This window comes from Coregonus clupeaformis, chromosome 11 (genome assembly GCF_020615455.1).
Source record: "Coregonus clupeaformis isolate EN_2021a chromosome 11, ASM2061545v1, whole genome shotgun sequence".
Taxonomy (NCBI): domain Eukaryota; kingdom Metazoa; phylum Chordata; class Actinopteri; order Salmoniformes; family Salmonidae; genus Coregonus; species Coregonus clupeaformis.
This window is the reverse complement of record NC_059202.1, coordinates 8,538,256-8,552,510: the sequence shown is the minus strand read 5'-3', so window position 1 is coordinate 8,552,510 and position 14,255 is coordinate 8,538,256. Positions and strand designations below refer to the sequence as shown.

At 42.1% G+C, this 14,255-nt stretch overlaps 2 protein-coding genes across 3 annotated transcripts; both read left to right on the top strand.

Annotated features, from left to right (window-relative positions):
- The first annotated feature begins 1 nt into the window (after position 1).
- LOC121576370 (26S proteasome non-ATPase regulatory subunit 7) lies at positions 2-3,126 on the top strand. The gene is made up of 8 exons (XM_041889456.1): positions 2-149; positions 588-679; positions 841-933; positions 1,053-1,150; positions 1,302-1,382; positions 1,522-1,613; positions 1,801-1,999; positions 2,288-3,126. The coding sequence occupies exons 1-8, from the start codon at positions 76-78 to the stop codon at positions 2,540-2,542; spliced, it is 984 nt and encodes a 327-aa protein (XP_041745390.1). The 5' UTR covers positions 2-75; the 3' UTR covers positions 2,543-3,126.
- A 2,166-nt stretch (positions 3,127-5,292) lies between these two features.
- LOC121576372 (hypoxanthine-guanine phosphoribosyltransferase) lies at positions 5,293-13,899 on the top strand. 2 transcript variants are annotated; one of them, XM_041889460.2, is made up of 9 exons: positions 5,293-5,712; positions 7,031-7,137; positions 10,912-11,095; positions 11,529-11,594; positions 11,775-11,792; positions 12,051-12,133; positions 12,612-12,658; positions 13,391-13,467; positions 13,655-13,899. In XM_041889460.2, the coding sequence occupies exons 1-9, from the start codon at positions 5,695-5,697 to the stop codon at positions 13,700-13,702; spliced, it is 648 nt and encodes a 215-aa protein (XP_041745394.1). In that variant the 5' UTR covers positions 5,293-5,694; the 3' UTR covers positions 13,703-13,899. The 2 variants fall into 2 exon arrangements, with proteins under 2 accessions (XP_041745394.1, XP_041745393.1); XM_041889459.1 differs by lacking the exon at positions 5,293-5,712 and adding an exon at positions 6,070-6,146.
- The last annotated feature ends 356 nt before the right edge of the window (positions 13,900-14,255 follow it).

Here is a 14,255-nt window from a genome sequence, read left to right as displayed (position 1 = left end):
TGACAGGAAGTAGCTACCTAGCTAGACAGCTAGCATCACAGAGTTTGGTTGAATCCTCAAACACTTCACATAAAAATGCCGGAGTTAGCGGTAGAAAATGTGGTTGTCCATCCACTGGTGTTGCTCAGCGTGGTGGATCATTTTAATAGGTATGTCATTAATAGTATATCTGTTTCGAAATCATATCCATTCGCTACCTCTTTACTAACTTGCCACTTTTTGTACGAGAGATTATGTTGCAGCCAGGCCTAGCTAACCTGCTGAGTCAGAAACCCATATGAAGCTGTGTATTTGTTAGCCATGACAGTAGCATAGCTAGCTAGCTAATTTTGGCTAGTCAGTTGTATTTACAGGCCACTCACTATCAGTTAGTATTAGCAAGTAACATAAACTGATTTCTAAATAATGGAATAATTGGAAAACCTTTTCAGTCTGTTTCGTAGAGCACAACGTCATTATGGATCAGGGTAGTTAACTTCGCTAGTGCCGGGGTAAAAGTAGCTAGTTATGTTCACTTTAGTTGATTTTTGATTTCCTCTAAGACATCCTATGGTATTGATTGTGTAAATGTTATGTTGTTTTTACAGAATAGGGAAAGTAGGCAACCAGAAGCGAGTAGTGGGTGTTCTCCTCGGCTCTTGGCATAAGAAAGTCCTTGATGTGTCCAACAGCTTTGCAGGTGATTTCTTCTCCTTTCATCATGTACTAAAATAACCTGTTATGTCATATGGCTAGTTTATAACATTCATATAACATTTGTGATGGCAGAGTAATTATGATGACAAAATGTTTAGCTATAAAAGCCTGTAGTTGGATCCATATTGATTGGGTTTTCTCCAGTGCCTTTTGATGAGGATGACAAGGATGATTCTGTGTGGTTCCTGGATCATGACTACTTGGAGAATATGTACAGCATGTTCAAGAAAGTCAATGGTGAGAACACACACTCAAACACACTATACATTAGTACATTTTAACTATTAAATTCAGTCTCATCGACTTCTACAGTTATCCTATAAGATTCTTAAACCTTTCCCTTCTCTTCTCTTCAGCCAGAGAGAGGATAGTGGGCTGGTATCACACAGGTCCTAAACTACATAAGAATGACATTGCCATCAATGAACTCATCAAGCAATACTGCACCAATTCAGTAAGTGCTTTCAACCCTGTAAATATTCCACATTAATAAATACCAGTAAGACATATTTGTCTCATCTCCTGTTGAAATTATAAAATTGTATTGATAATGCAGCAGAGATTTTAACAATGACTGTGTTTGTATGGAACTTCCTCCCTCTCAGGTTTTAGTGATCATTGATGTGAAGCCTAAGGACCTGGGCCTGCCTACAGAAGCCTACTTTTCTGTGGAGGAAATACATGACGTAAGTGGAGCATAGACATGTATGAGCCTAAATGACAAAATCAGTCAAACCCTGGACCAGCCAACCCCGGGGTCTCTGGGCTGATTTTGGACTAGGCATACAAGTGATCACACAAGTTCTTGTTACTGTACTCCTCCAGGACGGCACTCCGACCTCCAAGACGTTTGAACATGTGACCAGTGAGATCGGAGCAGAGGAGGCGGAGGAGGTGGGCGTGGAGCACTTGCTCAGGTACGCATTATCTTTTAACTAGACCACACACAGACGTTCCACATACCAATCTCTCTTTCTCTCTCACTGACACGCACAATAAAGCTTTTCACAGAGTCTTCTGACTTCAAGCTTAACTCCACACTGAATTCTAAATCCTTTTCTATTCTCCTCTGATATATTCTATCATATAATCTTGTGTCCACAGAGACATCAAGGACACAACAGTGGGTACTCTGTCTCAGCAGATCACCAACCAGGTACATGGCCTGAAGGGACTCAACTCCAAACTGCTGGACATCAGGTCTTACCTGGAGAGAGTGGCTGCAGGCAAGCTGCCCATCAACCACCAAATCGTTTACCATTTACAGGACGTCTTCAACCTGCTTCCCGACGTCAACCTACTGGTATGATGGGGTGTGGGGGTAGGCTTGAGTGTGTGTGGGAGCAAGGGGGATAGGGGCAGGGGGTGGCAGGCATGGTAATCGATATTACCTTTTTTTATTTAGGAAAAAGTGCACATTGATACATTTTCATTCTCAAATCAAATAAATTCAGGTTTGTAGGATCTACTACCTCATTACAATGAACAGGTAGCGTGGCTTTTTCCACCAGATTCCTTGTTGTGCTGATCAAATCCCCTGGTTAGTTAATCATAATTCACAATGCCCTAATCCTGCCACCTCTCCCTGCAGGAGTTCACTAAGGCCTTCTACCTGAAGACCAACGACCAGATGCTGGTCGTCTACCTGGCGTCCCTCATCCGCTCAGTGGTGGCTCTCCACAACCTCATCAACAACAAGATCTCCAACCGCGACGCAGAGAGGAAGGAAGGACAGGAGAAGGAAGAGGGCAAGAAGGAGAAGAAAGAGGACAAGGAGAAGAAGGACGAGAAAGAAAAGGAGAAGGGTGACTCCTCATCCAAGAAAGAAGAAAAGAAGAAGAAATAAGTGTGCACTATTTTGTTGTCTTATTCATACCCTATTCCCCTGGATAGTGCACTACTTTTGGCCTGAGCCACATGCGTCTGTGTATATGGTCTAGCTAAAAGTAGTGCTCTATATGGGGATATGGTGTCATTTGAGACTTGCCCTTTGTCATAACTGACATAATAACTATAGTGCTGAGGGTGAGAGGATGGTTATGTGTGTTGATGTTCTCTACAATGAGAACGTTTGTTCTGCACCGTCTGGGCTGCGTTCTGTAGGGCACAACGTTAAGGAACGCTCAGATAGAAATGCATATTGTAGAACAGACATGCCTCTCTGATGTGAGTAATCACGTCAGCTCTATTCTGTTATTTCTATCGGTAACGTTCAGTAAATTGCCCCCTCCTGAATGCGACCCTGGTGGTGTGTGTGTGTGTGTAATATATATATATATATATATATACATGCATGCATGCATGCATACATACATACATACATACACACACAATTGCCTGGGAGCTCTTATCTTTCGTATGGTGAAAAGGAACCTTCAATTTCTGTGTCACTCATTAAAGTGGGGTCATATTAAATAATTTTGTTATGTTTCCAATTGGCAAATGTTTTCTTTTGTCCCTTGCATTTATTTGGGTGTTTTTTGTACTGTATAATATTTAATGTAATAGAAACCCAGGGAGGAGAATTGTGAGGTTATGCTGCCTCCCCTGCAGTCTTGCCAGGCATTTGTGGGGAAGACATAGGGCTTGTTTTACAGTGCAGGCGACTGCCGACTTACTGATCTACAAAGAACCTTGCATCATAAATAACTACTCAGTATTTGTAAGTCAGTCAGTCAAAATGTACCCATATACAGTCGTGGTCAAAAGTTTTGAGAATGACACAAATACTAATTTTCACAAAGTCTGCTGCCTCAGTTTTGATGATGGCAATTTGCATATACTCCAGAATGTCATGAAGCGTGATCAGATGAATTGCAAAGTTCCTCTTTGCCATGAAAATGAATTTAATCCCCAAAAAAAATTTCCACTGCATTTCAGCCCTGCCACAAAAGGACCAGCTGACATCATGTCAGTGATTCTCTTGTTAACACAGGTGAGAGTGTTGACGAGGACAAGGCTGGAGATCACTCTGTCATGCTGATTGAGTTAGAATAACAGACTGGAAGCTTTAAAAGGAGGGTGGTGCTTGAAATCATTGTTCTTCCTCTGTTAACCATGGTTACTTGCAAGGAAACACTTGCCGTCATCATTGCTTTGCACAAAAAGGGCTTCACAGGCAAGGATATTGCTGCTAGTAAGATTGCACCTAAATCAACAATTTCTCAGATCATCAAGAACTTCAAGGAGAGAGGTTCAATTGTTGTGAAGAAGGCGTCAGGGCGCCCAAGAAAGTCCAGCAAGCGCCAGGACCGTCTCCTAAAGTTGATTCAGCTGCGTGATCGGGGCACCACCAGTGCAGAGCTTGCTCAGGAATGGCAGCAGGCAGGTGTGAGTGCATCTGCACGCACAGTGAGGCGAAGACTTGGAGGATGGCCTGGTGTCAAGAGGGGCAGCAAAGAAGCCACTTCTCTCCAGGAAAAACATCAGGGACAGACTGATATTCTGCAAAAGGTACAGGGATTGGACTGCTGAGGACTGGGGTAAAGTCATTTTCTCTGATGAATCCCCTTTCCGATTGTTTGGGGCATCCGGAAAACACCTTGCCCGGAGAAGACAAGGTGAGCGCTACCATCAGTCCTGTGTCATGCCAACAGTAAAGCATCCTGAGACCATTCATGTGTGGGGTTGCTTCTCAGCCAAGGGAGTGGGCTCACTCACATTTTTGCCTAAGAACACAGCCATGAATAAAGAATGGTACCAACACATCCTCCGAGAGCAACTTCTCCCAACCATCCAAGAACAGTTTGGTGACGACCAATGCCTTTTCCAGCATGATGGAGCACCTTGCCATAAGGCGAAAGTGATAACTAAGTGGCTCAGGGAACAAAACATCTACATTTTGGGTCCATGGCCAGGAAACTCCCCCGACCTTAATCCCATTGAGAACTTGTGGTCGATCCTCAAGAGGCGGGTGGACAAACAAAAACCCACAAATTCTGACAAACTCCAAGCATTGATTATGCAAGAATGGGCTGCTATCAGTCAGGATGTGGCCCAGAAGTTAATTGACAGCATGCCAGGGCAGATTGCAGAGGTCTTGAAAAAGAAGGGTCAACACTGCAAATATTGACTCTTTGCATAAACTTAATGTAATTGTCAATAAAGGCCTTTGACACTTATGGAATGCTTGTAATTATACTTCAGTATGCCATAGTAACATCTGACAAATATCTCATAACACTGAAGCAGCGAACTTTGTGAAGACCAATACTTGTCATTCTCAAAACTTTTGACCATGACTGTACATTATGGTTTTGATCCTAACATGGCCATACATTCAAGGCTGGTGATGGACTGCATATTATGAATCTGTATCTAACATAACACAGGCTATACCAAGCGAAAGGAGTGGTTTGAAGTTTATTTTCCCATTTGGATAAACTGTAGACAAACTATTGATCGGACAAATACTGGGTTACAGACAATGAACTAAATAGTCATGGAATACGCTGTATATAGATCATCATTGAGCAGCATGTCACTATGACAGCAAGCCTCCCAAATGTATGATAATCCTTGTCATGGCGCAGCTATAGGCTAGCACAGGGAAAACGCGTTTCTGCATTGATTTGGATGTGTGGATTTATATTATAACATACGATATAACGGACGGTGATTTACGACAAATATTCACTAGGCTACAATTATTTTCACAGTTCAGCTAATTCGACAATTGTACCATTCATTTCAACGCAATGAGTACGGCGGTATTATGAAATGTGCAACAGCCAGTGCATTAAACGCAGGTTGCGTCCGGTAAATCAGATTATTGGTCGGTAAAAGGCTAGCTGTGGTAAAATGGATTGTGACGTGATGGTTTAAAATCCCGGGGGAGGGAGAGCATCGCATGTACTCGACCACGGTAAAGTAGGTCGACAGAGCACATACGAGAGACGCCCCACCCATTACACTAAATAACATTATTTCTTCCCTATGGATCCGGGCATGACTCCTCAAATATCACCCTAGTGAGGCGTGAACAGCACGAGCGGTAACATGGCCTCCTATCTCCAGGTAAAGTGTACCCTATGTTCTATTTCCAATGTCAGTCAGACAGATCCCTTGTCTTGCTCTGGACAGAATGGGTTTCTGCAGAATGGACGTTTTTGATTTATGTGTCGGAGTGTGGTTTCATAATGACTTCAGGATTGCGGGACAGGACAGGTGTGAATAAATCCCTGGCATATGTTAGCTACCTTGTCAATTGACATAATTTCACAATTGACGCAGCCAGTCAGGCCTAGTATGAAATCCTGAAAGCGGATCGCACTCGCTATCTCTGTCTCACCCAGAAACAGGTGGTTGAAAGCAAGCTTAAAAATGTTGCAGGGGTGACGTTAGTGTGTGATCGCGCGTGCGTATGTGCTTCCGTTTGCGAAGACTTGGTCAACTCAATGAAGACTTGTGCCATTCTGTGCCAACATTTCCAGACATTGGAACTATATAAGGTTATATTTTGTTTTAAAAAAGTGTTCAGTCACATATAATTTGATCTTTAGATGCTTCTTCATATGACTTTGATGTGAGATTTTTTTAAAAGTTAGTTTTAAGTGAAACAAAAATGGAAAAACTAGAAAGTTCTATCTGCATAAATACCTTTTGAATTTGGCAGTATAATGTTCTATCTGCAATCCAATCACAAGCCTGAACAAATACAGACGTACCAATCAGAAAATGTCTTTGCTATCTCCCTCTAATAATGATGGAGTTCGTTTTTCATGGCCCGGTGCCCAGGGTGGGTGGAGATTTCTATTTAAGACCAATGGAAAGGTTTAAAATTACCTAACTCCGTTCACCTGGGGCACAGGGCCATGCAAAATGAACTTGACCTGTGTTGTAGGCTAGTCTAGCAAGTAATAATGGCACGCAAACAAAATACAACGTCAGAAATCTTAAAAGTATATCTTGTCAGATCGTTTTTCAGTGATGATCGTAATTCGTCTGATCATAATATATTTCTTAATGTATTTGATGAGTTCTGACTCTATCTTGGTAAAATAGTTATTCTGTCATTTATGTATTCAAATAGCTACAGTTCTTAACTGAATGTTTCATTCAGAAGTGTCAATAGGCTCTGAAATGTCAATCTGGGTTCAGCCATAAGGTTCTATCTGTGATTGCAGCCCCCTAAAACAACAGATTGACAAATGTCTCAGGATTTTGATACTCTGCAATTTAGGTACCTGAAAGAACAATTCACTACAAAACAGTTCTGACATCTGGAATGTGAAAACTTTGATGCTCAATATCTCAGAACTATGCTTTGCACAGATATAACCTTACTCCCAAGGTCATGATTTGCTAAATGTGTTTTATCTCTTTGCTCCTTCAGATACCTGATGATGAGAAAGGGTATGAGTTGGACCTCTTCTGTGTCCCCAAACACTATGAGGAGGATTTAGACCGGGTCATCATCCCTCATGGACTGATCATGGACAGGTAAGTCAAACCATCACCACTGGACTGGCACTCATGGGACCTGGGTAGGCTACTGTACTGTAGCATCATCATCAAACCCCAAGGCACGATGCTGCGTCAAGGTTATTATAGTAAACAAAGAAAACAAAAACTAATCATGAAAAACATTTAGTAAACTGAAATAAAATGATTAAGAAACCCGTTTGGAAAACAAAAACTATACTGAAACTATTATCTTTGACTCCAAAACGAACTAAAATAAAAACCATCGTACATTTTGTTCAGCTTTAGTTTTTTCTCTTTTAATCTTTGGGCAAAAATCGAATTGGGTTTTCAAGCTTTTTTTTTCTAATGGGGTATTCAAGCTTCTGAATCTGGCAGGTAAATGCTGCCAGGAGATGGCGATGTTTCAAATAGGCTTAGCTTGTGCATCATTAGCGATCCAGTCTCTCATTAGCTATCTCTCTAGACAGATGGGTTACCTTCCACAATGTTCCAGCATACAAGTCTGTACAAGTACCTGCGTCAGTTTGGACAGGCACGGGGGATTGGAACAGGGAAGCGCGTCACATCCGGTGACGTCACCACCTTCTCCACTTGTTGCCCTAGCGTAAACACCCCCGCCGGACACAAAGTAGTAGATAGCTAGCAAGATGGAGAATGTGGAGGTTATTTTAATGAGTGCATTTTGCAAGTGGCTAGTTTGCATCATCTACCTTCAAGCCAGGTTTTGTCTGTCTACAGGCTACGGAAACAGTTAGATTTTTCAGGCTTTGCCCGCCTACCCAAACTCATGATTAGTTGAGAGATTTGTCTGTCTGAAGAGGCCCCTCCCCGGAACCTTTTTTTTTTTTATGTCCAAGAGAATCTGACATCTTCACCAGACCTTGTGCTGCTGCTATAGGTCTGGGATTTCCGAGACTTCTAGCTATCACCAAAGATGATCTATTATATTGACAAGATAGTCGAGTGACTGCGCTAATGATGGAAATACAGGTCCACAAAGATGGAAGGCAGGCGGTAGGAGGAGAGATCAGGTGGGATAATTCTAGCCAATGAGAGGGCAGATATGCGTGTGAACAACAGACACAACTCCGTGTGGCTGATACCATTCCATTTACTCCATTCCGGCCATTATTATGAGCCGTCCTCCCCTCAGCAGCCTCCACTGAACTCCGATAGTCTTTCTTTCAAAGTTGCTGAAATGCCACGTGCATCCACTTATCAGTGCATTCGTAACAACCTAACCATTACGAAACTTCTATTCGATCAAATAAGCCTCAGATAGCAAATACTAATTATATTTTTTGTTGACCAAATTCGACACTCTCATTGACCTCCATACACATACTTTTTTCTCTCTGTTATCACTAACTAACAGGGAAGAATTACAACCTACAACACCTAAATGGCTCCTAGCCTCCCATACATACAGTGGGGAGAACAAGTATTTGATACACTGCCGATTTTGCAGGTTTTCCTACTTACAAAGCATGTAGAGGTCTGTAAATCACATTGTATGATTTTAAAGTAATTAACTTGCATTTTATTGCATGACATAAGTATTTGATCACCTACCAACCAGTAAGAATTCCGGCTCTCACAGACCTGTTAGTTTTTCTTTAAGAAGCCCTCCTGTTCTCCACTCATTACCTGTATTAACTGCACCTGTTTGAACTCGTTACCTGTATAAAAGACACCTGTCCACACACTCAATCAAACAGACTCCAACCTCTCCACAATGGCCAAGACCAGAGAGCTGTGTAAGGACATCAGGGATAAAATTGTAGACCTGCACAAGGCTGGGATGGGCTACAGGACAATAGGCAAGCAGCTTGGTGAGAAGGCAACAACTGTTGGCGCAATTATTAGAAAATGGAAGAAGTTCAAGATGACGGTCAATCACCCTCGGTCTGGGGCTCCATGCAAGATCTCACCTCGTGGGGCATCAATGATCATGAGGAAGGTGAGGGATCAGCCCAGAACTACACTGCAGGACCTGGTCAATGACCTGAAGAGAGCTGGGACCACAGTCTCAATGAAAACCATTAGTAACACACTACGCCGTCATGGATTAAAATCCTGCAGCGCACGCAAGGTCACCAGTTTGCCAATGACCATCTGGATGATCCAGAGGAGGAATGGGAGAAGGTCATGTGGTCTGATGAGACAAAAATAGAGCTTTTTGGTCTAAACTCCACTCGCCGTGTTTGGAGGAAGAAGAAGGATGAATACAACCCCAAGAACACCATCCCAACCGTGAAGCATGGAGGTGGAAACATCATTCTTTGGGGATGCTTTTCTGCAAAGGGGACAGGACGACTGCACCGTATTGAGGGGAGGATGGATGGGGCCATGTATCGCGAGATCTTGGCCAACAACCTCCTTCCCTCAGTGAGAGCATTGAAGATGGGTCGTGGCTGGGTCTTCCAGCATGACAACGACCCGAAACACCCAGCCAGGGCAACTAAGGAGTGGCTCCGTAAGAAGCATCTCAAGGTCCTGGAGTGGCCTAGCCAGTCTCCAGACCTGAACCTAATAGAAAATCTTTGGAGGGAGCTGAAAGTCCGTATTGCCCAGCGACAGCCCCGAAACCTGAAGGATCTGGAGAAGGTCTGTATGGAGGAGTGGGCCAAAATCCCTGCTGCAGTGTGTGCAAACCTGGTCAAGACCTACAGGAAACGTATGATCTCTGTAATTGCAAACAAAGGTTTCTGTACCAAATATTATGTTCTGCTTTTCTGATGTATCAAATACTTATGTCATGCAATAAAATGCAAATTAATTACATAAAAATCATACAATGTGATTTTCTGGATTTTTGATTCCGTCTCTCACAGTTGAAGTGTACCTATGATAAAAATTACAGACCTCTACATGCTTTGTAAGTAGGAAAACCTGCAAAATCGGCAGTGTATCAAATACTTGTTCTCCCCACTGTAGGAGGCTACTTTCTGTCCCCAACACTAACACTAAAACTGAAACTAAATAATATAAAAACGAAATATAAATGTTTTTATAGAAATAAAACGGAATAAAAACTAGTTATTCATGCCGGGAAACCAACTGAAACTAAACTGAATTTCAAATAAATAAATAAAAACAAATAGAAATAGAAATGAATATATAGCTAATAACCTTGTGCTGCGTACAATAAATGGAGAGCAGAATATTATAGGTTCAACTCGTCGGATCAGGTTACAGTGAGTTGTTAACAGAAATAGTGTCTCTCTCTGACACACACTTTCCTATTCACTTATGGAGTAAATCAGGACTCAACGTTCTCACCAACTCCTCTGTGCCTCTATTGTTTTCTTAATTTACCCATGGTTGCAAAGGTATTTTGTGTGAAACAGCTCACCAACATATTTGTTAGGCAAATCACTGTTAGGCATTCAGACCAGCAGGGAAGTTACAGCCACCATCAATTTGAATTGCAGACATGGGGGTGGCAAGCAGCAGGCTTATGAATGCGGTGGCAAGCAGCAGGCTTATGAATGTGACATGGGCAATCAGACTACCCGGTTGTAGAATGCCATGTTAAACCCTGTTCTGAATACGGTAGAAGGACTCCAACCAGATCATTTGATTTGACCCAGGCAGCAACTTTTCATCAGGTGGCCAGACTAACCACAAACCATTATTTATTTTTTTGACTAACCAGATCACAAACCAACTGAAGATTGATGAGCCTGCACATAAATTACAGTTCACATGCCATTGTATCTTCCTCTCTCCTTCTCTCTCTCCATCCCCCTTCTTTATCCTTCTCTCTCTTTGTCTCTCTCTCTCTAGGACTGAGCGTCTGGCTCGTGATATAGTCCGTGACATGGGGGGACACCATATAGTAGCACTGTGTGTTCTCAAAGGAGGTTATAAATTCTTTGCCGACCTGCTGGACTACATCAAGGCCCTAAATCAGAACAGCGAGAAGTCTGTCCCGTTGACTGTGGATTTCATTAGGCTAAAGAGCTATTGCGTGAGTGAACCATTCCACATTTATCTTCCTTCTTCAATAGCTTCCAAATCTGTTAGATACAGTAGATGGCAATCTTTATGTACAGTAAATGCCGGGTTACATGCTTATTCTGGGGGTATTGTTGCTGGAGAATTGTGTTGTCTAGCCTGGTCTTAGATCAGTTTGTGTGTTTAGCCAACTCCTTTGTTATCTGTTCTCATGCCAACAAACACGACACAGGGGTTGGCTAAAGCACAATCAGATCTACTACTAGACTCTGATCTGCTACTGATGCATGAGCAGATAACACTGCCATTGGCCAACACTGTTATGAGGTATATTTAGATCACCACTAGATCACCTTATGATAGATTTAGACCATCACCCTCTTCCTGGATGAGATGTGTAGTTTTACTGGTGTGTGTGTGTGTGTGTGTGTGTGTATTGTCCCCAGAATGACCAGTCTACAAACAGTGTCAAAGTTATTGGAGGGGATGAGCTCTCTACTCTAACGGGGAAGGTGAGATTTGATTGCTTGCCATAATCACTGATAAAATATTGTACATCTTAGGAGTGAAGTTGTAACCCTTTTACCAATGAGGCTCTGTAATTTTTAAATAAATTATTCAAATGTTCTGATCTGTACATATTCATCAACAGTATATTTGTGTGATCAATTGTTTCGTCATTTCCTTTGCAGAATGTTTTGATAGTTGAGGTAAGACAATTTCCCTCTGTCTTTCTAGCACTTCATCTGAATTGTCAATCCTGCTAAATGTTAAAACTGCTGTAAATAAATGTGTGGAGCATGCTAGCTCTCACATGAACCGTAGCAATATGACCAGGGCACAAATCACATTCACTCTTGGGTCCACATAAATATTTTATTGCTTGCCTTGAATTAGTGAAGGACTGCTTTGCATGCCATAAATTGAAACCCCTTATCCAACTGTATCTGTCCTGCTGATTTGTTTAGGACATTGTGGAGACGGGGAGGACTATGGAGACACTGCTATCACTGCTAAGTGAATGCAATCCAAAGATGGTCAAAGTGGTCAGGTGAGAACCATTGTATACAGTACTCTCTTTTCTCCCATATCATGCCTACTGAACATCCTCTAGAAGTGCTGTGTAGCCCTGATTTAGACAGAAGTGTTTCAGCTCAGAATGTCAGTCACTTTGCCGATCCAGACAGCACTCTCTGTCTACCCTAATGCTCTCTCTTCCCCGTAAGCACTGATTTAGAGATGTTATGTGACTGGGGCAGCTTAAGAGTTAATCTATGCACTGTTAACAGATCTGTGGCAGGACGGGATATCCCTCTGCTATCGAAGGAACTGTTTGACCCTCTAGTTTAGGTTGTAGATGGCTATGTTCTTGAGTGCATTATATTATTAAGAACAATACAACACCATTGAGTGAATTGTATTGTTTGCTGTGTCATTGAGATTGTTGTATAGACTATGTCATTGACAACATCGCATGGTTTGCCTAGAGATCCTATTCATTTCTCTGGTTGTATGCATTGTCATTTCAGCCTTCTAGTCAAGAGAACACCAAGGAGCTCAGGATACAGACCAGACTGTGAGTTTTGCTGGTGTGTGTTGGGGAAAGGGGATACCTAGTCAGTTGTACAAGTGAATGCATTCAACTGAAATGTCTTCCGCATTTAACCCAATCAGAGAGATGCAGGGGGCTGCCTTAATCGAAGTCCACGGTGCAGTTGTTGGGGGTTAAGTGCTTGCTCTAGGGCAGAACAGCAGATCTTTCCACCTTGCCGGCTCGGGGATTCGAACCAGCGACCTGCCGGTTACTGGCCTAGCAATCTTAACCGCTACGCTACCTGCCGCCTGTGTGTGTGTGTTGTGTGTGCCTGCCCACTGTTGATGTACTACTGTACTAGAAAGAGCCTCAGCCTTTGGAAGGATGACCACATATAATGCAGTTATATTTTCCACGAGATTAATATGCTTATCTGAAAATCTAGACCTGCTCTATGGCCCTGGCAGCTAAAGGGTAAACCCCAGTCACAGACAACAGGAGTAAACTAGCTAGCCTCGAGAGATATAAAGTATGGTGCTCTTTTCTATCTGCCTTAATGTTGTTATGTAATACTAATGCATATAGCTGTAAAGGAGAAATGTACACTAAAACACATCCCATAAACTCATTATACGGATGTCTTGGTATTTAGCATGCCAGGAACTAGAGACTCGTATCAATATGTTAAGACATGTTGCACATATAGCTGTTTTGCATGTATTTGTAGAGTGATTTTTGTCTGTTTGTGTTTACGTCTGTCTCTGTATTTCCCAGACATCGGGTTTGAGGTGCCTGATTCGTTCCTGGTGGGATATGCCCTGGACTACAATGAGTACTTCAGAGATCTCAGTGTAAGTTGTCTGGGTTAGAGATGATACTGATATTCTGTTATATTCTCTATCCTAGATTCAGCATGTTGAATCTTAGTGAAAGACCTAAATATAAGATGGGTCTGTTAAATCAAGTCTGTCATTGGTGTATTCTTTTACGCGTGTGCGCACACACATACTCGTTACCATGTGTTTTTGCTCTGTGCAGCACATCTGTATACTGAACGAGAACGCAAAGGAGAAGTACAAAGTGTGAGCTGAAGAGGAGGCGATGGACAAATGGATGAAGGGAGTCTAGGACCACTGTGATGATCCTGAGCTTTTTGGGGTTCTGAACCGTATTTTCTTTTCTACGTATGGAACTTACTTACATACTTAATAGAGCCTCACAGTGGAGGTGTCATAATACCCATAAAACTTAGCAGTCAAACAGAGAAATGGTTCCAATAGTTTTTCCACCATTCATTTTTCCCATAGGGAATTTTAGAAATAGTTAAAATAAGGGCTGTGTTTCGTGCAGGCTTACCCTGGTGTGACATTTTGATAACCATGTAAATCTCTCTGACAAGGTGACTTTTATCAATATATTTGCCTCTATTTACTCTCAAATTCGAAAATGCTAATTAGCATCAAAGTAGACATCATGTAAGACTACAGATCCCTGCAAGCTCCTGCACGTCATCTCTAGCTGACACCTTTGCTAATAGTCAATTGTGTCAATTTAAAACTTGCACAAGACCGTTCACAGAATTGTCCATTTTAAAGAAATGTAGTCAATTTATTCATTACTAAATTTAGCTAACATTAGA

Bases quoted from the DNA above. Each gene is read 5' to 3' on its own strand.
- LOC121576370 (XM_041889456.1), top strand. From the start codon at position 76: ATGCCGGAGTTAGCGGTAGAAAATGTGGTTGTCCATCCACTGGTGTTG. The intron at 1,383-1,521 runs GTAAGTGGAGCA...GTACTCCTCCAG, and splicing joins CTGTGGAGGAAATACATGAC to GACGGCACTCCGACCTCCAA. The intron at 2,000-2,287 runs GTATGATGGGGT...CTCTCCCTGCAG, and splicing joins TTCCCGACGTCAACCTACTG to GAGTTCACTAAGGCCTTCTA.
- LOC121576372 (XM_041889459.1), top strand. From the start codon at position 6,093: ATGAAGACTTGTGCCATTCTGTGCCAACATTTCCAGACATTGGAACTA. The intron at 6,147-7,030 runs GTTATATTTTGT...TTGCTCCTTCAG, and splicing joins AGACATTGGAACTATATAAG to ATACCTGATGATGAGAAAGG. The intron at 12,134-12,611 runs GTGAGAACCATT...TTGTCATTTCAG, and splicing joins AAGATGGTCAAAGTGGTCAG to CCTTCTAGTCAAGAGAACAC.